Raw genomic sequence first — 24,251 nt, 5'->3', positions numbered from 1 at the left:
GTATGCCTGCACAGTAGCGCAATGCCACGGAGTGATGAAGCAAGCAGGAGGGTGGTGTCACAAGACGATGGGAGATGCCGGACCCGAACTTGCGACACCCATCGGACCGGACCTCACCAGACCGCCCCAGACCGCCCCCTGGTGAGTATAATAAAACTTATTTTTCTATTTTTAAGGTCAGACCGGGGGCTTATCTACAGCATTATAGAATGCTGTATATCAGCCCTGAAAGGCGGTGGCCGCATCTTATAGCTGCCAAAACAGGTGACAGGTTCCCTTTAAATCGGACTATGTAAGTGAGACTCTTTAAATCATAAAAATCCATTGGTGCTCAAACAGGTGTAATGTAGAATGATTTAAAGCATTTTAATAGTACATTTTTTAATTCTTCAGCCTTTGTCTTTGAGCATGATATTCTCTTTAGTGTTCAGGTGTGGTCTGAAAACTATAATAAAACATTTAGGGAAAAACATGCAAATGACAAGAGCCCAGCTTGACACCAAGATAGCAAAAACCTCCATAGCAACAATATATTTGCCTTGAGCACTGAGTGAGGCTGGAATATAAGATATCCAAACAATGAGGAAGGCCAACATACTAAATGTAATAAATTGAGCTTCATTGAAGCTATCAGGCAGCTTCCGAGCCAAGAACGCTACGACAAAACTAATGGTGGCAAGAAGAAAAAGATGACCAAGCATGGTCCAGAAAGCTGCTGGGGATCCATCATTGCACTCTACAATAATAAGGCCAGGTTTTGTCTCAATATTATATTGCGGAAATGGAGGTGTTAGTGAAATCCAAATAATGCTCAATAGAAATTGTACCATGAATCCACAAATTACTATTGCGTAGCACACCCAAGGTTTGGTCCATTTGCGGAGATCGCTGTTTGGTTTTGTGACCATAAAAGCAATCACTACTATGATGGTCTTTGCTAAAATGCAGGATATACAAAGACCAAAAGCCATACCAAAGATTGCTTGACGAACCAAACAGTTCTCAGCTTGTGGGTAGCCAATGAATGCTAAAGAGCAGAGGAAACACAAGGACAGAGATATTAGAAGAAGGCAACTCAATGAATAATTATTGGCTTTCACAACAGGAGTGGATTTTTGCGTAATGAATAATCTCAGAATAATGTCCGGAGTCAATGAAGATAAGATGCTGAATACAGCCAAAACTGTTCCAAGTGGCTCTTGGTAGGAGAGATAGTCTAAATCTTTGGGAATGCAATGCGATTTCTCTGAATTTGGCCACTGGTCCCATGGGCATTTGAAACATTTAAAAGACCCTAAAGAAATGAAATAAAGAAATAAATAGGCAATACTAACACAGGCAATGTTGACCAAAGTCTATCAACTCAAAGCTACAAACGTTTTCCACTATTGTGAATTAGTGCATAAAGATCAGAACAAAAGGGATTTACAATACATTTATTATGGATATGAGAGCAAAAAAAATCTTTATATAATGATTACCAGTGCAAAACCAGCACTCAATTTGCAGTAACTTCAAAAGCAACTAAGATTTTAGTGTCCATAAAAAAATTGAGACTGATATAAGATAACCTTTTATTCAGACTTAAAATATTAGTCAGAGTTTTGAACTTCATACTCTTTGGGTGGGTAACAAGAATGTTAAATGGGCTAGAAGAATCAAGCTTGTCTATTACAAATCGATGAATGTATTTGACTTTCATTTGAAAACACAAAAATCCTCTTTTTTAAGAAGACAGATTTCTGTAAATTTGCTGCCAGAACATTCATGAGATTGAGGTCTATATATATTTTCTGTTTTTGCAGCTTAAGCATGGCTTGTTTCACCTGCATAAAGAGCTCTTTTGACTGCAGGTTTCCTTTACAGCAAAACCTTCCAAATGCAAGCACCACACCTCAAATCAACTCCAGGCCTTTTATCTGCTTAATTGAGAATGACATAATGAAGGATTGCCCACACCTGTGCATGAAATAGCCTTGGAGTCAATTGTCCAATTACTTTTGGTCCCTTTAAAAACAGGGTGGCACATGTTAAGGAGCTGAAACTCCTAAACCCTTCATCCAATTTTAATGTGGATCCCCTCAAATGAAAGCTGAAAGTCTGAACTTCAGCTGCATCTGAATTGTTTTGTTTAAAATTCATTGTGGTAATGTCTAGAACCAAAATTAGAAAAATGTCTCTGTCCAAATATATATGGACCTAACTACATAAAGGAAAGGCCATCAGTAAAAAAAACAGGCAACCCCTTTGAGGTAAAGCTATTACATTTTGTGAGACAAAAATTAACAAACATAAATTAAATACACCTTATGATTTATTTTATAATTCATGTAGCTGTTTTTATTATGTTGGCATTTAGCCATGATCAAACACATGCTGTTTCATTTATAAAGGAGGGACTCTGAAAGTCACAATTTTTTTTTCTGGGCCCTCAGGAGCCCAACACTATTATGAAAGGGCCAGCAGGTGACCCTTACTCAACAGTTTTAAACAGCCAGCCCTCACTAAGCATTTCTGGAGTGCCAGCAGCCAGCTATACTTTGCATAGCCATAACTTGTTACTGCAATATAATGTATCCATTTGCTTTGTATTAATACTATAAATTTAAAAACTTGGAGGGCCATCAGGCGACCCTCACAATTTATAGAGACATCTTGTGAACAAATGAGACCAAGATATAGCGTTTTGGTAAAGCATATCATTCTACCATTTACAGTAAATGAAATGAGGCCTACAAATAAAAGAACATGGTAGTTACAGTCAAATATGGTGGAGATTCAAAGATTCAAAGATATTTTGGGGTTGATTTGCTGCCCTGGCATCTGGCACTGGGTGCCCTGACTGTGTGAAAGGCATCATGAAATTTGAAGATACCCAAAGAATTTTGAGTCACAATGTAGTGCCCAGCGTCAGAAAGCTAATTTGCTTCCTAGGTGATGGGTCTTCCAGCAAGACAATAACCCCAAACATTCTTTAAGAACCACCCAGAAATGGATGGAAACAAATCACTGGAGAGATCAGAAGTGGAAATTCCAGCTCCAGTAGCATAAAATCTGCCATCACTACCTCTTACATATAGATGCTACAGAGAAAATGTGAATTGGCACATTAAATCAGATAATTTGACTGCTTTGACACATTTTTGAGCACAGGTACCATAAAAAAAATCTGTCAATGAGTGCATGGAAAAAACAATGAAGTTATGACGTGTGGAAGACAGGTATGTCACTAGAATGAACACTCATTTCCAACAAATGATACCTTGCACCTATCCCTACAATAAACAGAGCTAACAGTGGTATTAATAGGAAATAGAATAGATATTATCTTTATTTTTTATGTTTCAGCAGTAAGTATTATAAATTACAAGGCAAAAATCCCTGACTAGATGCCTTTAATACGCTATCCATACTGCAACAGCTCACACTAGACGAATTGCACATAAGAGCAGTTTTATTGCAGAATATAAAATGTATTTTAATAGGAAATGGTATTAATAGGAAATAGAATAAATGTTACCTTGCTAATTTGTTTTGTTATGTTTCAGCAACAAGTAATTAATTTAAAAAGTAATAATCCCTGACTAGATGCCTGTAATATGCTATCACTACTGCCACACTTCACCCTACACTAATTGCAGATTAGAGCGGCATTATTAGAGAATATAATCTATTTCATTTAGCCCTGAAAAGCTATTAGTTTAGTGTAGCAGCATCACGGACTGTTATTTCATCAACCCTGCTAGGGAATATAGTGGAGTGTTTTGCATATCCGGAGGCTGATATGGAGGAGACCAAGATCTTCTGCACTTACTGTACAATGTCTCATGTCCAGAATTTGAAATCCTGTATGACAGGCCACAACAAGGCACTGAATGATATACTAATAGAACCCACTCGATCTTTTGGTTTCTAAAAATGTTCTCTCAACTACAAGATGGAGCTTCAGAGAAGAATTTTTTCCATTACTAAGGAGTGAGTCTCCTACACTGGTAAAGTATATGCACTAAGTACAAGGGATGCCAAAAATTAGAAGGAGGCACTCTAATATCCCTTTGAAGAGATGTAGTGGAGGGCCTCAAAAACATTTTTTCTCCATTTTTAACCCCTTTCCGACATTGGGTGAATTAGCACTCTGATGTTGGACTCTCCCTGGTTGCGCCAGAGTTCGCACCAATCGGAGCACATGAGAGCAGATATATACAGCTGACATGTGCCCTCAACAGCTGCAGGTGGAATTGTGATACACCTACAGCTTTTAGTTAGTTAAATGTCACTGTCAATCTCTCACAGCAGCATTTATCTCATGCTTACTCGAAGTGCGTTGCTAATGCGGCTCCTAAGTGATTGCGGGTCACCGATGGGTCAGCATGACAACCAGAGGTCTGCAGCAGACCTGTATTTTAGTCATTGCCAGATTTCTATGAGCACCACCATAGCAAGTGAGCATTTCTGCTCCACACAGGCGATCTGACCATCACCTGTGTGTCGCAAAGCTGATCAAAGTGCTGCAGCTTTTAGTCTTCCATGGAGACTATTGAAGCATGTAAAAAGTAAAAAAATGTTTTTAAAAATGTTAAAGAATAAAAAATTTTTTAAATGTTCTTATCACCCCCCTTTTGCCCCATTCAAAATAAAACAATAAAAAAATCAAATATGCAAATATTTGGTATTAACAATAGAAAACAAAAAGCAAATAACACAAATATCCTAAACTAAAAAGTAAAAAATAAACTGCAAATAATGCATAATAATAATAATAATAATAATAATAATAATAATAATAATGGTACTTACTAAATACCCTTATTATTATTATTACCTTTATGCATTATTTGCAGTTTATTTTTTACTTTTAGTTCAGGATATTTGTGTTTTTTGCTTTTTGTTTTCTCTGGTTAATGGTCATGTGTTAATATGCACTTACATTGTGCATACACATTAACTTACTTTATCAGTTCAGACTCCAGTTTTCTAAATATTTGGTATTGCCGCATTCAGAATTGCCCAATCTATCAATGTAAAAAAAGAATTAACCCGATCGCTAAACGGTGTATCAAGAAAAAAATTCAAAATGTCAGAAATTGTTTTTTTTTTTAGTCGCCGCTACATTGCAATAAAATGAAATAATGGGCAATCAAAAGATCGTATCTACACCAAAACGATATGTATAAAAACATCAGCTCGGCGCCCAAAAAGTAAGTCCTCAACCAGTCCAAGATCATGAAAAATGAAGACTCTACAGGTCTTGGATAATGAAATAAAAAAAGAACCTAGACATGTTTGGCGTTTATGAACTTGTAATGACCTGGAGCATCATAATGACAGATCAGTTTTAGCGTTTAGTGAACATGGTCAAAAAGAAAGCAACTGTGGAATTTCACTTTTTTTTGCAATTGTACTGCATTTGGAATTTCTTTCCTGTGCTCCAGTACACGATATGTTAAAACCAATGGTGTCGTTCAAAAGCACAACTTGTCCCACAAAAAACAAGACCTCACATGGCCATTTTGACAGCAAAATAAAAAAGTTATGGCTCTGGTAAATAGAGAGAAAAAAATTGAAAACACAAACTGAAATACCTCCGGTCATTAAGAGGTTAAGGAGTAGTTATCCTAGACTGATAATGCTTCCCCAACAAAAAAAACCCACAATATTTGAGATTATGTTCAGCTGCTGTCATCCAGTGGTGTTGATAAATGTGGGCCAATCCAGCCCTTGTTCATATTGATAATAGTAAGCCCATCAGCATTTTCAGTTGACAGGCAAGGGCGGAAATCAGTTAAAATGCACTTGGCGACACTAAAAACCCGCAGCAGGGCAGACCAGGTCCTCTAAGGCATAGGGAAACAGTTCATGCCACGAGGACAATGGTATGGTCATCAAGTTACTCCTTCAGCATCTTCCAAAACTTTTCCCACCTTGTTAGAGTAATCCGCTGAATCTGGTGTTTGTCTTCCTCCTCTCCACTCCTTGCTTCTCCAAGGAGCTGTGACTTCTGCCATCAGAATTGTAAGATGATAATTTTTTTGTGGACAGTCTTAATTACCCGGGGGGGTGTAAAACCCTCTTTTTGACTTGAGCTTAATTGTCCAGGATTCAGGACTCGACACAGACTGCCAGCAACTTTAAAGGCAAAGTGCCCAGCTTTGCAGTATAGAAGGACAAGTATAGCAGCAAGGTCAGGGGGATAGAGTTATCAAGTGAAGGAAATGCAAGAAGCAAAGAACAGCCAGACTGGCGAGTGTTCATCATGTGACTCGCAGCCTGGGTGCATTCTCTATGAGCTGGGGCGAAACGGCAGAAGGATGCACCAGTGATAATGAGTACAGACAGGAAGGATAACGGTAATACATACAAGTGGGCACAACCTGATCTTGAGCTGCATAGAGAAGTGCGTGAAGAAGGGAAAGCTGTTATGGAATGTAATAAAGATTTTATTGCCCATCACGATTGTAAGCTGGATGAGCTGCGAAGAGATATCAGTAAAGCCCTGCATTGTGAGGTAAACTTGGACTCTGCCTTTATTTGTTTGCAAGTGACTGAAGATAGTCCTGGATGGCAGAGGAAAGACTCTGCCAACACCTAGAGTACAGATTGTGATATGCGGAAGATGTTGTACCTTTTTCATGTGAAGGGAGGCCTGGGCACAACAGTACCAAAGTGTTCGGCCATGACTACAGCCCGGTGCCTACCTTACACAGGCAGGGCAAGAGGCCAGAATCTATAAATGGAAATGTGAACTTCTCTTTGGTGTGTCCAAGTGAGGGATCACTTGTCTCCGGGCACTCAGCATGATGGAGAAAGGAAGATCAGGGTGAGAATTATGTGGTCTAGAATCATGGCTACTGAGGCTGGACAGTGTGGAAGACATTGTGGAGCTGGAAAATTAAATGGAAGCATTATGTGTTATACATCCAACAATCTTTACACACTGGTCTGGCTTTAAAAGTGGTGTTCCACACCCTCTTACAAAGTGGGACAGGAAGCTAGGTGGATATGATGTGTGTGATTTGCTACCACAGCAGACAGAGTTTCACCTCACCTACTCCCTCTGCCTCTGTGCTCACCATTAACATCACATCCACTACCCTGTCCCTTATCCCGCATTTTGCCCATTTTAAATTCTGTATGATAAATACCTGCTGAAAAAACTTTGCATGATTTGTATCGCAGGAAAAGTTGCACACCTCAAATGGACTTAGGCCGGTTTCACATTTGCGGTTTTGTCCGCAGCGTTTCTGACGCATACATCCGCATGCATCGTGTTTTCCTATCTTTTACGTTGTGGACGCAGGTAAATGCATTTGTATGCATTCGACCGTGTTTACTTATGCATGCGTCGTTTCGGGTTGTGCGGCGGGGTGCGGCTAACGCAACATGCTGCAATTTTGGAGGAGTGTGCTTGCATTTGCGTACACGTACACATGTATTTTTCTGAGTAAACATGTTGATTAACTGGTTTTAGCCACCCCCCACACAAAGATGTATAAAAAGAGGGTGTTGTAAGGAGTCAGATTTCTGGCTCTCCTTTGCTGAAATCTAGATCCTCACATGCTGCAGTCTCCTGCGCCTTTCCTGCTGTAGAGGAGATTGCAGAGGAGATTGCCCTGTGGCAACTCCAGAGGCTAAGTCCTTTGTTCCCTCATCTGAGCATGCTCATGGGACAAACTCCCATTGGAGTTCGGGAGTCAGGTGCTCAGGTCCTGTGTCGAATCCCATTGGCTCTTCCTGGAGCCTGGGAGATTTCCGGAAGGTCCCGTTCACTATAAAAAGCGTGCATGGCTGTTCCGCCATGCGCTAGTATATTCATACTTGCTGCTGTATGTTTGTTGATGGATGCTTGGACTGGTGAAAGACTCATTTGAAACCCCCATTCCTCTGATACTACGTCTGTGTGAGTGTTTGAGTTCTGCCAATAGCAGCGCTAGCGCCAGCGCGCATTTGCTCCATCTACCTCAGCAGCTTAGTGTCTGACATTGCGCCTGCATTACCAGGGGTGTCACTAGGCGGCACTCCACACCGCACTGCAGTAGCAGCTTACTAGCGCGTTTGCGGTTGCAACGCTGTGCACACTTGTCTCCACGGTAGGTCTCTGCGGTTGTAGTGCTGTTATATTTTAACTACTCCAGTGACCATTTACCGTCTGTGTGCTGCTGAACTCCTGTGCACCTAACAGGTTCAGCATACTTATATTTATTATTTGTCGATACGACTCTGTGTCTTTAACAGAGTCTGTGCTGTGCACTTTGGGTGGAGTTTAACCCTGTGCACACTACCGCCAGATTGCTCTGTCGTCACTTAGCTGCGGTTTTCCATCCTCTGCACGGTGGACCCCGAGTGGCGAAGGCATTTTATTTATATTTTTATTTAGTGCCTTCCGCCACTCCTAACATTATACTAGCGCCAGGGTCTGGCTAGTGATGGCAGATCTGCAGCAACTTATGCAGTGCATACGGCAGCTTGAGAGCCGGTTACTCACCCTCGAGAAGGCTCTCGCTGCTGCACAGGCTACGGATGCTGCTGTGCAGGCTCTAACTGATGCGGTAGGCCGTATGTCCGTGTTCACCCTTGCACCGACAGTCACCCGCCTCCCATTACCTGATAAGTTCTCCGGGGATGGCGCCTCCTATAGGGGTTTCATCAGCCAGTGCTCAATCCACCTGGAGCTGCTGGCTGCGCAATTCCCCACAGAACGGGCCAAGGTGGCATTTGTCATATCCCTACTGTCGGGCAAGGCTCTGGAATGTGCTACACCTTTGTGGGAGCGCGGTGATCCTGAGATATGGACCGCAGGGAACCTGTTAATGGCCACCAAGCAGGTTTTCCTCGGCCCACGGGTCATGCATGACACGTCTTTGCAGCTACTCGCACTGACTCAGGGGTCGCTCTCAGTTTGCCAGTATACCGTCCGGTTTCGGACACTGGCGTCCGAGCTGAAGTGGTCCGACAAGGCCCTTATCCCCGTTTTTTGGCGTGGGCTAGCGGAGCATGTCAAGGATGCGCTCTCAACTAGAGAGAGCCCCACCAGCCTGGAGGAGCTAATTTCTGTCTCCTCGCGTATCGACCTCCGCTTTTCGGAGCTCGGTACGGAGCGTGCTCACTCCAAGCGGAGAGCTAGCTCGGCTCCAAAATTTTTTGAACCTCTTGAGCTGCCTGAGCCAGAGGTTCTTCCCCCAGAGCCCATGGAGGTGTCTCGCACCATTTTTGATACAGGTCCGACCCAAGAGCCCTTTTGCGGTTGTTACCATGTCTGTGCTGCTTCTCAGGAAGCCAGCTCCCCGCAATGCTCGGAATCTGAACGGGTCATCGAGACCTTTGTCCCTCCTCATCTTAGGTCTCAGGTTCTTGCCTGGGCACACGCGTCAAATGCGCACAACCATCGGGGCTATATGCAAACCACGAAGCTATTGGCCGGTGCGTATTGGTGGCCCCACAGGGCTCGGGACATCAAAAGATTTATTCAGGCATGCACCTCATGTGCTCAGGATAGCCTTCCTAGGCAATGGGTGGAGATGGCCACCGACACACGGCGACGCTCTGTTGCTTCGGCCGCTCCCGCCATTTCCCAGATGTCTCTTCTGAAACCTGGAGACCTTGCCTCCACTGATGCCGTCCAGGTGTCCCCGTTTACCGTCTCACCTACCAGGACACCAAGCTTGCCTTCAGACGAGTTTGTGCCCTATGCCACCACAGGGCACAGGTTGATGGTCCAGAAGGCTCAGGGAGGAGGGGGCCCTAGGAGGGGGGGTAATGTTAGGAGTCAGATTTCTGCCTCTCCTTTGCTGAAATCTAGATCCTCACATGTTGCAATCACCTGCGCCTTTCCTGCTGTAAAGGAGATTGCAGAGGAGATTGCCCTGCGGCAACTCTCTCCAGAGGCTGAGTCCTTTGTTCCCTGATCTGAGCATTCTCATGGGACGAACTCCCATTGGAGTTCGGGAGTCAGGTGCTCAGGTCCTGTGTCGAATCCCATTGGCTCTTCCTGGAGCCTGGGAGATTTCCGGAAGGTCCCGTTCGCAATAAAAAGTGCACATGGCTGTTCCGCCATGCGCTAGTATATTCATACTTGCTGCTGTATGTTTGTTGATGGATGCTTGGACTGGTGAATGACTCATTTGAAACTCCCATTCCTCTGATACTACGTCTGTGTGAGTGTTTGAGTTCTGCAAGTAGCAGCGCTAGCGCCAGCGCGCATTTGCTCCTTCTACCTCAGCAGCCTAGCGTCTGACATCACGCCTGCGTAACCAGCGGTATCACTAGGCGGCACTCCACGCCGCGCTGCAGTAGCAGCTTATTAGCGCGTTTGCGATTGCAACGCTGTGCACACTTGTCTCCACGGTAGGTCTCTGCGGTTGTAGTGCTGTTATATTTTTACTACTCCGATGACCATTTACCATCTGTGTGCTGCTGAACTCCTGTGCACCTAACAGGTTCAGCATACTTATATTTATTATTTGCCTATATGACTCTGTGTCTTTAACAGAGTCTGTGCTGTGCACTTTGGGTGGAGTTTAACCCTGTGCACACTACCGCCAGATTGCTCTGTCGTCACTTAGCTGCGGTTTTCCATCCTCCGCATGGTGGACCCCGAGTGGCGAAGGCACTTTATTTATATTTTTATTTAGTGCCTTCCGCCACTCCTTACAGGTGTGGGAACTGGAAGTCCAGTACTCTCCAGACTATGGAAGAGATTGGAAGACTCAAGACTGTGGAAGAGAACTGTGAAGAGACAAGAAATGGCATTGGTGGGCCTTCAGTGTTGGGAAGAGGTCATGGCAGGGGGAATCAAAATTATTTCCATACAACCGTAGGCCCATGTCCGAGTTTTTAAATGTTTGCGAGTCATTACCATGGCCAAAAGATCCAATGTCCATGGTGACAATCCTACAGTCCGTAGCTGCAATGGCCATCAGCACTATAGAAAAGTATTTTTTATAATTAAAGTACTCGGATCCACTTAAAGCCGGTTTGGTAATACAAATATGTCTTCCATCCACTGTTCCCAAACAGTTGGGGAAATTACAAAGTTCCAAGAATTTCTCTACAGTTTCCTGCCACATTTCCATGGTAGGTAGGGGGATAAATTCCTCACGCACAACGTCCCACAAAGCCCAGCAAGTGTCTGCAACAATCCCAGAAAAGGTAGAAATGCCAATCCAGAACTGGAAATGGAGCAATGATAGGCTCTCTCCGGTAGCCAGGAATCTGCCGAACAGAGAAAGAAAAAAAATATTCAGAACAATAATATTTATGACAGGGGTTTTGAAAAACAAAAAAAGGGAAAAAAATTAAGTAAATTGCAGAACAATAATAATTATGACAGGCATTTATTTTTAAATATTACCTACTGTGTCACCAGCAGACGTTCCTCAGCAGGAATCACTTTACGGAGCTCGGTGTCCTGCCTGCTGATGGCTCCTGGTACTTGAACCAGCAAATCCCAGAAGTTCTCATAAGACTTCCTCATGTACTCAAAATATTAATCCGGGTTTTCACGGAGCTCACTGACTAAGGAGTGGTAGGCTCCATGGCTATCCCGGACTTCAACAATGGGGTGTTGCCAAAAGCGCAGATGCAGTCTTCTCTGTCTTTGTCTTTTCCGTTCTTACTCACAAGCAAGAGTCTATATGCAGGAATCCAATGAGACACGTCCATTGGGCATGGCTTGTGTCAAGGAAACTCTCCTGGAATTTTTTTTCCCTATGGAACGCATGCGCATAAACTACTCAAACGCATGCAAACGCATACAAATGTAGTGTTTTTTTACGTCATGTGTAAGCTGATGTGGCTAAAACACGCTGCGTTAGCATGCGCTTTTGCATGCGTTTGTGGTTGCGGATGATATGCTGCGGACTCAACCACAAATGTGAACCTAGCCTTACACTGCAATAGCAAAATAGTGATGCTTTTGCTATCCAAACAAGTCTGGCTGTAAGCTTTTTGCTTTTGATGCAAAACTGGCACAATATAAATGCTGTATAATAATTCCCTGCTGAAAACACTTTACAGAATTAGTAGGACAGGAAAATTAGCACACCTCAAGACATGGTTCATTGCTTTCACTATATAGCACTGCTACTGCCAACCAACCAAGTCTGTCTATGCTTTCTGACACACAACTGGTTCACTATAAATTCCATTTAAAATTTCCTTGTTAAAAAAATACTCTGCAGGTTTAATAGCATAAAGAAAACTATTAGCCCTGAGAACGTTTTTTTTTGTATTAGTTGCAGGCTGCAGCATAAAGGATGTGCATTTTACCCTATCCTGCCCAAAATGACCCCTTCAGCACAATCTCTCCCTAAGTGCTGCTAACAGCTCTATTAATATTATTAATAGCCCTAAAAAAGGCTGCTGTTGTCATTGAAAGAAACATAAATGTGGTTGAATCCCTGCCTATATGCAGCTACAATACTGTCCCTCTCTCACCAGCTCCTCTACCTGCTCTGCCCGTGTCCGGGGTACAGTGTGCCGAGCATAGCGTCATGGGTCTTATATAGATGGCTACGCCATTGCACTGACTAGCAGGCAACCTCAGCATGCTTATTGGCTGTCTAAAAAGCACCAAACATGCGGGGTGGGGAACCGAGCTTGTGCTCGAGCATTAAAAAATACTCGCCGAGAAATGAGCATCTCGAGCACAATGATGCTCGAGCGAGTGACGCGCAGTGACGAGCACAATCGCACATCACTAGTTATCATCAAATTAGTCATAGCCAGATACATTGCAGTCACTTTGATAGTTTAAGGTTGTGCTTGCTTAGAAGAACTTGAAAGTGTTCATCTACAGTACTCGGAGACCTTAGAGTGTTACACTTGTATTTTCAGAGCAAATATGGGCCATAGAGCACTTTTAATTCATGACTAATCCATTTGATTGAAATAAAATTTTGTGAACCCAATGAATGGTTCAAAGATGAAATGAATTACAGGAAATTTACCTCTCTCGCGTCTTGAAGTTCTCAATATTTTTGGACTAGTGAGAGACTTCATTGGCTAAAGCAAGATGATGCCCTGACCCCACCAATGATCAAAGCTAATCATGTGGATAAATAATACATTGCCAATTGCAGCCAATTCCACCATTTGGGCTCACACCGATCCCAAAAAAAGGACTCTCAAATGCCCCATTTGAATGAAACAATGATTGACAGAGATGGACAACTACATCACTTGGTTATAACCGACAATCCCTTTGATAATAATTGTAGTCTTGGAGCTCATAAGTTCTACTCACTGCACTCCATTCAAACAAGGTCCCCATTCTCAAGATTGAAGGAAAAGCTAGAAATCAGCAAGAAATTACCGTACCTATTTTACTAACAGATGTTAACTTTTTGAAAAAGGATTAGCACTGGTTGATGATTTCTGGTATTATTGGAAAAGTTGCCCAAATGGCATCTCCCTTTCAGTCATCTCTTCCTGTTCTGCACCCCACTGGCATCCAGTCATGTTTGACCCCAGCGTATATCTTGAGCTTAATCCTCTGGAAATGTCATAAATGTCTAAGGTGCGAAATCTTCAGATTCATAGATCAGTCTTTGGGATACCTCACTTACATGAGTCATTGGTGATTTCTCCAAGCGAACACGGAACGCACTCAAAGCAGCAGGACGGTTTCCCTTCTACAGCTGCTTTCCAGAAACCTGGAGGACATCTTTGGCTACAAACTGATAAAGGAACCTGTAAAAAGATGAGAATTGATTTAGAGTTTATGATAAACTATAACATACCAATTTTTTCATAGGTATTTAGCATCCAAAAACAGTACCACCCCACCAATGGTAAAGTTCATCTAATTTCTCATATTTTTTACCTGAGTGTCATCATCTTTCCATAGCAGTATACGTGAATTAATGGTGTAGACTTCACCTGGAGAAGCTGACGTGTCATAGGTGCCAACCTTGACCTGTTTAATGATTCCTTCTGGGCTCAGCTGCCAGTTTACTATGTCATATACAGCGGGTGGATCTCCGTTTTCATCAAAGTAAATTTCTCTTCCCGCATTCAACTTTATTCTTACCTTCTTCATATAGTGCAGGAGCTATAAAGTCATAATTGACAAACAAATTGTAAGGATACCTTCATAATAACTACAGAAACTATTGAATATTTTGATATCTCCTGGACTATATGAGTCTTTTGAAAGAAGAAAATAAATTTTTTTTTATAAACTATAGTAGAGATGAGCAAATCAATTCCATTCATCTCCAATTTAATTAAAAATGTGGATTCTTTCACGTTTGATTTTTCTTGTGTGATTTGCTTTGTGTGAAGCCATTTTGTGTTGCATAAATAAAAACAAAAATTATCTACCCACTCCCCTGCCTTGCCTCCTCAGCACCCTATCTGGGCCTTTGGACTACTCCGTCTGGCCTCTTCTTTACTTCTCTACAGCACTCAATGTCCTATTGCTCCATTCCTACTTTGTGAAAAGACTTCTGTGGCCTAATAGGTCTCTGACATCACAGTGCAAGTCATGATATCAAAAAGGCCCAATGTACATTGACAAAGGTTTTCACTCGGCCTTGGATGCTGAACAGTAATGTTACAATGTGTATTGTGATATGAGAGGTTTATTGAGAAATTATGTCATGGCTTTTAAGTATAGACTAGATTATGGCCCGATGCTATCGCATCGGGAGGATGCGATAGCATCACACCTCTTGCCATGTTAACCCTCAACACACACACTCCTCAACACACACTCCTCTCACCTTTCACCATCTCCACTCACTCTTTCACTCCACATACGACCCCTTCTCTCACTCCGTCTCTCATACTCACGCCGTCATCGCCGCTGCTCCACGATCCCCGACATCATCTTCCGCCGGCGCCATCCTGGATCCAGACGTTGTCCACGCTGGCGACATGTTCTTGCGGCGACGCCATCTTGAGTATTGTGAAATCCCGCGATAGTCAAGATAGCGTCGCCGGAAGAACATGTCGCCGGCGTGGACGACGTCGGGATCCAAAATGTCGTCGGCGAAATCTCGCGAGTTTTTGCCGACGCCATTTTGGATCCCGACGTCGTCCTCGCCGGCGACATGTTCTTGCAGCGACGCCATCTTGACTATCGCGGGATTTCGCCGATCAAAAATGGCGTCGCCGCAAGAACATGTCGCCGGCGTGGACGACATCGGGATCCAAAATGGCGTCGGCGAAATCTCGCGAGTTTTTGCCGACGCCATTTTGGATCCCGAGTCGTCCACGCCAGCGACATGTTCTTGCGGCGACGCCATCTTGAATCTCGCGGGATTTCACGAAATCCAAGATGGCGTCGCCGCAAGAACATGTCGGCGGCCTGGAGAACGTCTGGATCCAGGATCGCGGCGGCGGAGGAAGATGTCGGGGCAGCGACGATGACGGTGTGAGTATGAGAAATGGAGTGAGAGAAAGGAACGTATGTGGAGTGAAAGAGTGAGTGGAGGTGAAAGGTGAGGAGTGTGTGTTGAGGCGGTGTGGTGTGTTGAGGGTTAACATGTGCGTGTGTGTGGTGACGTCACTGGTTACAACTGGACGGAAGTTGTTACAACCGGAAGCTGCTTAGGGCATTTATTATTATAGAATAGATGATGAGGAAGAAGCCGTCTGTTGTTGGCGGTGATGGCGTGTAGAGGCTTCTTCAGCCAATGTAATAGATTTAGAGTTAGGGGATTCGTGTGTGAGACGACGGCGTTTATAAGCCTTAATCTTGTCAAGTCGATGCTGTTTTTCCTCAGGAGTCTCATTAGCACGGCGTTGTTTTTGTCGTAGTGCTAAAGCTGCTTTCCTTTCACTGGCATGGGCATACTGTGCATCGGTATTGAATGGTGGTATTGATAGGGCAGAAACAGATTGCTGATTAGTTATGTCAGTGAACGGCATATGGGATGAAGTGTAGCAGCAAATTGTTCCACATGCTGATGTGGAAGCATCCTGTTGTGAGTCTAATAATAATGATGAGGAAGAGGCCGTCTGTTGTCGGCGGTGACGGCGTGCAGAGGCTTCTTCAGCCAATCTTATGGATTTAGAGTTAGGGGATTCGTGTGTGAGGCGACGGCGTTTATAAGCCTTAATCTTCTCAAGGCGATGGTGTTTTTCCTCAGGAGTCTCATTAGCACGGCGTTGTTTTTGTCGTAGTGCTAAAGCTGCTTTCCTTTCACTGGCATTGGCATACTTTTTGTTATGGCTCATGTTGGCACAGGTAAAGAAGTCTATTTGGCAGTTATCTGGCAGTGAAGAAGGCGTCCTGGAGTATTGTAGAGTAAACAGATACTAATTGACCCTGTAATTGCCCAGCAGTAGTTATGAAGTGGTAGTGGCAAATTGGCCCTGTAGTTAGACACCGGCAGAGGAGCAAGGCAGCAGTAGTTATGGCGGTAGAGGCAAATTGGCCCTGTAATTAGACACAGGCAGAGGAGCAAGGCAGCAGTAGTTATGGCGGTAGAGGCAAATTGGCCCTGTAATTAGACACCGGCAGAGGAGCAAGGCAGCAGTAGTTATGGCGGTAGAGGCAAATTGGCCCTGTAATTAGACACCGGCAGAGGAGCAAGGCAGCAGTAGTTATGGCGGTAGAGGCAAATTGGCCCTGTAATTAGACACAGGCAGTGAACAGTCAGAGGAGCAAGGCAGCAGTAGTTATGGCGGTAGAGGCAAATTGGCCCTGTAATTAGACACCGGCAGAGGAGCAAGGCAGCTGTAGTTATGGCGGTAGAGGCAAATTAGCCCTGTAATTAGACACCGGCAGAGGAGCAAGGCAGCAGTAGTTATGGCGGTAGAGGCAAATTGGCCCTGTAATTAGACACCGGCAGAGGAGCAAGGCAGCAGTAGTTATGGCGGTAGAGGCAAATTGGCCCTGTAATTAGACACCAGCAGAGGAGCAAGGCAGCAGTAGTTATGGCGGTAGAGGCAAATTAGCCCTGTAATTAGACACCGGCAGAGTAGCAAGATAGCAATAGTTATGGCAGTATAGGCAAATTGGCCTTGTAATTAGACACCGGCAGTAAACAGGCATAGGACCAAGGCAGCAGTAGTTATGGTGGTACAGGCAATGCCAAGCGTCCGCACAGCAAGTCGGCGTGAGGTAAATGACGCAATTTCACGAATGCAAGATGGCGTCGGTGAAATCTCGCGAGATTTCGCCGACGTCGTTAAGGCTGTGTGCACACGCTGCGGATTAGGTGCGGATTCATCCGCGCGGATTTTGTAAAGTCCGCAGGTGAAACCGCAGGTCAAAAGACCTGTGGTTTTACCTGCGGATTGCTCTGCGGTTTTGCCCTGCGGTTTTTCATCTCCTCAATAGAGGAGATGGCAAACTGCAGGAGAATCCGCAGAAAGAATTGACATGTCAATTCTTTCTGCGGATTGAAAACCGCAGATAATCCGCGCGGAAAATTCCGCACCGTCTGCACTGCGGTTTTTGATTCCCATAGGGAATCATGGTACTGTACACCGCAGCAAAAACTGTTGCGGGTCCGCAGAGGCCAAAACCGCTGCGGAACCGCAGCAAAATCCGCAGCGTGTGCACACAGCCTCACACCTCTTGCCATGTTAACCCTCAACACACCACACCGCCTCAACACACACTCCTCTCACCTTTCACCTCCACTCATGTCCACTCACTCTTTCACTCCACATACGTTCCTTTCTCTCACTCCGTTTCTCATACTCACACCGTCATCGTCGCTGCCCCGACATCTTCCTCCGCCGCCGCGATCCAGGATCCAGACGTTCTCCAGGCCGCCGACATGTTCTTGCGGGACGCCATCTTGGATTTCGTGAAGTCCCGCGATATTCAAGATGGCGTCGCCGCAACAACATGACGCTGGCATGGGCGACATCGGGATCCAAAAAGATGGCGTCGGCGAAATCTCGCGAGATGTCGCCGACGCCATCTTTTTGGATCCCGATGTCGGCGGCCTGGAGAACGTCTGGATCCTGGATCGCGGCGGCGGAGGAAGATGTCGGGGCAGCGACGATGACTGTGTGAGTATGAGAAACGGAGTGAGAGAAAGGAACGTATGTGGAGTGAAAGAGTGGGTGGACATGAGTGGAGGTGAAAGGTGAGAGGAGTGTGTGTTGAGGCGGTGTGGTGTGTTGAGGGTTAACGTGCGTGTGTGTGTGGTGACGTCACCGGTTACAACTGGACGGAAGTTGTTACAACCGGAAGCTGGTTAGGGCATTTATTATTATAGATGAGGAAGAAGACTGTGAGATGAATATTTTGAATGAATTTAAGAGTTGGCATTTGAGCAGATTCACTCATCAATATTCTATACCAAACTGTAGGTGGACCATATTCCAGATCTTCACAACCTCCCAGATTTAAGAAGCTATACTACAGTAATCAAGAGCTCTTTTAGAAATGAGCAAATCTGCCAATTTTTTTTAAAAATGTACAGTATTATTTTCGCAGTTAATCTATTCCACCACTGCTGCCAAATGGTTCTGGACCGCCGTGCGTCCAGTCTTCTATGCGTCCTTTTTAGCTACACCATCATTTTGACTTATTGCTGGTGTTTTTAGCACCAATCAGGTCTCAGACATCAAGTCTCACATTATGACATCATTATGTCACGATGCATCATCAAAGACCTAGTAATCTATTTGGGTGACGTGTGATTGTGAATGTCTGTCACCTACTTGGCTCTGAAAGCCTTGGAATCCAGTGAAGATGGTGGTAGAGGATACGTGGAGAAGCAGACGATTGGCTAAGGTTACTGGACAGATGAGCAGCAAGGTGAGGGTTTTTTCCAGCTCTCTACAATTCAGAAAAAGATCAGCAGACCACAATTTTGCTTCATTCTTATGAAGCAAATCACAAAACATTTTGATTCAGGAGAGTTCAATTTTCTTTTAAAATTGGAGATTAATTCAATTTGCATCTAACAGATTCACTTATCTTTAAGGTCTATGGATCCACACTGAATCCAACAGATCTATATTAAAATAAAATTAAAAACAAATGTAACATGCTCCATCAATGCATATGGCACATTAAATTCAAAGTTCCATTATTGTGGATGAGCTGCTTTGAGAAGAATCTATCTCAGTGGTATGGTGCCAAAATGAGAGATTATGCAGTACAACAAATGGAGAACAGAGCTGTACTGTAAGTTTTCCACCATTTGTAGACAACTGTCTTGACATTTTAACTTCATACCTTCAAAACAAAAGCAAACAGAGCTGTTATGACTTATTGGGTTCTAGGAAGTTTTGTATAATGTGAAGGTTTTTGAAGGGGAATTCTCATCTTGGACATTTAAGGCATTTCCATATCTACAACTATACTTGGCAATTTTTTATTATTATTATTTAGCAGCCTCTGCTCGATCTCAGGCAATGGTGAATTGATAGATAAACGGTCTGTAGGAAGATCGTTATTCTGCAAGCCTAGATAGGTCCATCATGATCTTCTCCGCCATTATCTTGATAGTATCAAGCCATTTGGCTACTGGTCTTCCTCATCGTCTTGTTCCTTTTATTCTTCTGACAATAATTTCTTATACCGGTGATTGCTCTCTTTGTATGATGTGTCCAAAGTTGGCTAGTCATACCTTAGTGATTCTTGCTTTGATTTTCTCTACTTTTTTGGAATTGCATGGAATTGCATGGTGTAGTGCAGTGGGGTTGATGTAGTGTGATGGGCTGTGACTACAGAAAAGTTCAAAACAAGGTCTCTTTAATGTTTCATCATACTCACGGAACAGAAAACAAATGGAATCCTCCGGATCACAGCCAGGAAACAAGACAGTCTGTAGCCAAGACCGCTTAGTGTGGACGAATGCACCGCCATGTACCCTGAGGGGTGCCAGGCCTTTTGCCTCCACTTGGCTCTGTGTTGCTTCACAGGTTGAGCTCTGCAAAGCCTCCCGCTCTCCATGCTTGCAAACCAAAACTGACACACCCAACCCTCTACTGCAGGGTATATACAAGGGACTTGTGGCCGAAGGCCACATGGAAGACAGGGCTGGGAGGAAACGAACCGCACCACTACCATCCTGTAACCTGCTTCAAAAATAAAAGCCCATTGCAGGTTTTCGTCAATCTGCCTTGGAAAATAGCTTGCCCAAGACCAACACTTACTTTTATTTTGCATTGCAATCACAGCTATGCCTGTGAGTGCAATGCACTCCTGCAGCCTCAAAACACTTCTGTATGCATCCTGGGTGACACATAGCGACCCTGGTATATAACACCAGTCACTGCCTCACAATGGCGAGAAAAAACATGTGCAAAACCATCTTTCCATGCTTGATGGGGAGCATCTCTTTAATCCTATAATTTATAGCAATGATTAATTGAGAATAATGAATACTATTTTTAGAAATGTAAAATTACCTGCCAAGGCTTGAAATAATGGACATCTCCACAGCGAGGATATGGACCATCCGCAACAGAACAATTGCTCTGATCTTCTAGTGATTTAGCCACAAAATGAACTGCCATATAAATGTTATATGTTGTCCTTAGGCTGGAGACATCTGTAAAACTGTTATGAATGCTTTGTAAATCTTCCTGCCCAGTGCATTCTTTTAATGGAGAGTCTGAAATTCTGGTCACATTAGTGTAATTTGGAAATACACAGGTAAAAGCTTCCTGCCAGAAAATTTTAGCCCAAGTTCCTCCAATGTCCATGAAAGGATTGACTTTGTTAAGGAATTGACCAAATCCAGGAATAATTTCACTGTACAAAGCCAAACCAATAGTGCCCGACAGAATCTTTCCAAATCGACTAATGAGGTATATTTGAGTCATAGACCAGCCTTCACTGGCAACGAATATCTTCTTTGTGACATTTTGCCTCAACATCTCATCCAGAATGGGAACAAAATGAATATCTATGGAGAAGACAACCACAACTTTTGCTGTTGATTCTCTAATCACCTTGACAATGTGTGGAGCATTACGATCTGGTTGATTCAAGATGATGTTCTCACTAAAAGCCACACATGCCCCACCTTTTATTATCTCTTGTCTGACCCACTGGATTCCTTGCTGACCATAATCATTATCCATAGCTAGTAGTCCAATCCAAGTCCAACCAAAATGAAGTACCAGTTTAGCTAGTCCTAGAGACTGGAAAGCATCACTTGGAACAGTCCTGAAAAAGGATGGAAACCTCTTGCGGTCACTGAGAACTCGGCTCGTTGATAAGTGACTTATCTAGTAAAAAAAAAATAAAACTTAATATTCTTTAAGCATTAGGGATGAGTAAGCACTAAAATGCTTGGATGCTCATCACTCGAACCAAACAATTCCTAATGTACAGATCCTTGTTTCGAGTAACGAGTATAACCCCTTTCTGACATCAGATGTAATGATCCGTCTGTGTGACCAGGGCCAATTTTTCCATGGACGGAGCATTACGTCATCACTATAGCCCACGCACACGGGGGTGTGTGGTCGATCTCCACCAGGTGTCATCTGATTCTGACAGCTGACACCGGGCACTAGGTGCCATTAGCGGTCACAGACCACTTCCAGCACTTTAACCAATGAAATTCTGCGATGGAATACAATCACATCATTCCGGAGCCAGCAGAGGGCTGACAGTCACTCAGCCTTTGGATCGGAGACCCCACGGCATGATGCGAGGTCCCAATCATTGCCATCGTGAACCGATGTCGTCATGATGACATCCAGGTCACCAGAGCGAGGAAACTTGCTGGTCATGCACAGTGCATGAACAGCAAGTCTCTCTGTCAGTGCAGAGCTGACAACTTCTATGGCTTTCAGACTGCTGCAATGCAGATAGGTGCAGGCTCCACTAGATGGCAGTAGAATGGATGCAGAACTACACCCAAACAGAGCAGACTGGCAGAGCAGCAGCCCGGCTACCACAGGTGGCAGCAGATTAGTCAGACAGGCCAAGTCAACCAACACACTGTAGCGCAGTTCAAAGCAGAACGAACTCAGGAACAACTAGTCCTATCAGACGATGCCCGCACAGGCCATGCACAGAGCCAGCACAGCCTGCACAGGCCCTGCACAGCCCGCACAGGCCCGCAAGCACAGCACAGCCCCACACACACACACAGCCCCACAGACCACAGCATATTCTCCATGCACACAGTCTCTGCCCACACACATTCTCTGCCCATTACTCGCATTTCCCATAGTCTTACATTCGACTCGCTACTCGTTACGAGTACCCGAGTATTAGGAGCTGCTCGAAACGAGTACAGCAAGTCTGAGTATTTCACTACTCTCTCATCCCTAGTTAACCCCTTCATGACCAGACCAGGAAAAAGGGAAAAGAGGACTCCAACCTCAGTCTGGATCATGACATTACCCTCCTCTCAAGGGGGGCCACCGTACCCTCAGGTTTCCCAGGATACCAAGCATGAAACGCCTGAACCAATCAATCAGCATGAACTGATCACGCCAGGACTCAGGATCGATCCTCAGGACCGTAGCCGCTCCAATGGACCAAATATTGCAGGGAATTGCGGACCATGCATGAATGCACAATCCGTTCCACCTCATACCTCATCTGCCCATCCACAGAAACTGGAGGCTGAGGGGATGGAGAACCAGCAGAGGAAGGTACAAATGACTTCAGGAGAGACTTATGGAACACATTGGGGATCCGCAGTGGCAGAGGTAGACATAGGCGAAAGGCAACTGGATTGACAACCTCAATAACCTCATAGGGATTTATAAATCTGGGACTCAGCTTAGCGGAAGGAACTTTCAGCTGAATGTTCTTGGTAGACAACCATACCTTATCTCTCACCAGGAACATGGGTCCTGTAGATCGTCGCTTATCTGCAAACTGTTTATGTTTTCCCTGAGCTTCCCCAATGTTCCTCTGGTCCTCCGTCCATACCTTCCTCAGCCGCTGAATGGCTGAATCAGCCTCAGGAGACCCTGATTCCAACCTGGAAAAATCACCAAAATGGGGATGAAAGCCATAATTACAAATGAACAGAGAGTTACCCGTGGACTGATTATTATGATTATTAATGGCAAACTCAGCCACTGGTAATAAAGTACACCAATAATCCTGCTTGGACGTGACAAGACACCGAAAAATTTTGTTTAAGAGACTGATTCGTCCTCTCCGTCTGACCATTGGTTTCAGGATGATAGGCCGAAGAGAAGGCCAAAGTAATACCCAACCTTTTACAAAAAGCCTTCCAGAATTTGGATACAAATTGTACCCACCTATCTGAAACCACATTCAAAAGCACACCATGCAATCGCACCACGTGCTCAACAAACAACCTAGAAAGAGTCTCAGTCCCGCCAAAGGTACAAAATGCGCTTGTTTACTGAATCTATCCACCACCACCCAGACCATAGCTTTTCCATTGGAAGGAGGGAGATCAGTGATAAAGTCCAAGGACAAATGAGTCCAAGGTCTATCCGGAATTGACAATGGCACCAATTCTCAGGCTGGCTGGTTAGGAGAGCTCTTAGCACGGGCACAAGTATCACAAGCAGACACAAACACAGCAACATCAGAGGCCATAGAGGACCACCAAAGCAGCCTAGCAACAGCTTTTCAAGTGTCTGAGTTCCCAGGATGCCCACTAAGAGAAGAATTGTGGAAGTCCTGGAGCACCCTCAACCAGTACTGAACAAAGACAAAGACAAAGAGCTTGTTGTTAGGCAAAGAGAGAAGAGCAAGAGACTGAGCCTCACGAATCTCCGGCTTCAAATCTGAGTACACCACTGCCATTACCACCCCGTACTGAAGAATGGAGGAAGGAGGTTTGGGAGGTGATATCGGATCCAAGCTGCGAGATAAGGCATCCACCTTGATATTCTTGGAACCAGGCCAAAAGGTAATATAAAAAATTAAAGCATGAAAAAAAGCGACCACCTCGCCTGTCTAGGAGTCAAACGTTTGGCCGTCTCAATGTAATTCAGATTCTTGTGGTCCATAATCACCGTGATCCGATGAACAGACCCCTCCAAAAAGTGCCTCCATTCTTCAAAGGCCAACTTAATAGCTGAAAGCTCCCGATTCCCATCATCATAATTTCTCTCAGCAGGAGAAAATTTTTTCAAGAAGGCACAGGGCCTCAGGTTAGTAAAAGTGGCGGGTCCTAGGGACAACACCACCCCCACCTCCGATGTGCCCATCTCAATGATGAACAGTTTAGACGGATCAGGTTGGACCAAAACAGAGGAAGACATAAAGCATTTCTTTAATATACCAAACACCTCCACAGCCAGAGCTGACCAGTTTTTGATATCAGCCATCTTACGAGTCAGACCAGTGAGGGGCTTGACCACCTATGAAAACACCTTAATAA

General features: G+C 44.3%; 1 protein-coding gene across 1 annotated transcript in view; it reads right to left on the bottom strand.

Moving 5' to 3' along the window:
* Nucleotides 1-246: 246 nt before the first annotated feature.
* The window catches only part of LOC141049880 (extracellular calcium-sensing receptor-like), a 97,953-nt gene continuing 73,948 nt past the window's right edge, over nucleotides 247-24,251 (bottom strand). The window contains exons 3-6 of the mRNA XM_073546720.1: nucleotides 20,326-21,150; nucleotides 13,820-14,047; nucleotides 13,563-13,686; nucleotides 247-1,294 (exon numbers count right to left, since the gene is read on the bottom strand). Coding sequence (XP_073402821.1) covers nucleotides 390-1,294; nucleotides 13,563-13,686; nucleotides 13,820-14,047; nucleotides 20,326-21,150 — 2,082 coding nt within the window. The 3' untranslated portion in view covers nucleotides 247-389. The remainder of the gene's footprint in view (nucleotides 1,295-13,562; nucleotides 13,687-13,819; nucleotides 14,048-20,325; nucleotides 21,151-24,251) is intronic.

This window comes from Dendrobates tinctorius, unplaced genomic scaffold (genome assembly GCF_039654945.1).
Source record: "Dendrobates tinctorius isolate UK_male_01 unplaced genomic scaffold, ASM3965494v1 ptg000151l, whole genome shotgun sequence".
In the NCBI taxonomy this organism is placed as follows: Eukaryota; Metazoa; Chordata; class Amphibia; order Anura; family Dendrobatidae; genus Dendrobates; species Dendrobates tinctorius.
Note: the sequence above shows the minus strand (reverse complement) of the source record. Positions and strands in the feature narration are given on the sequence as shown.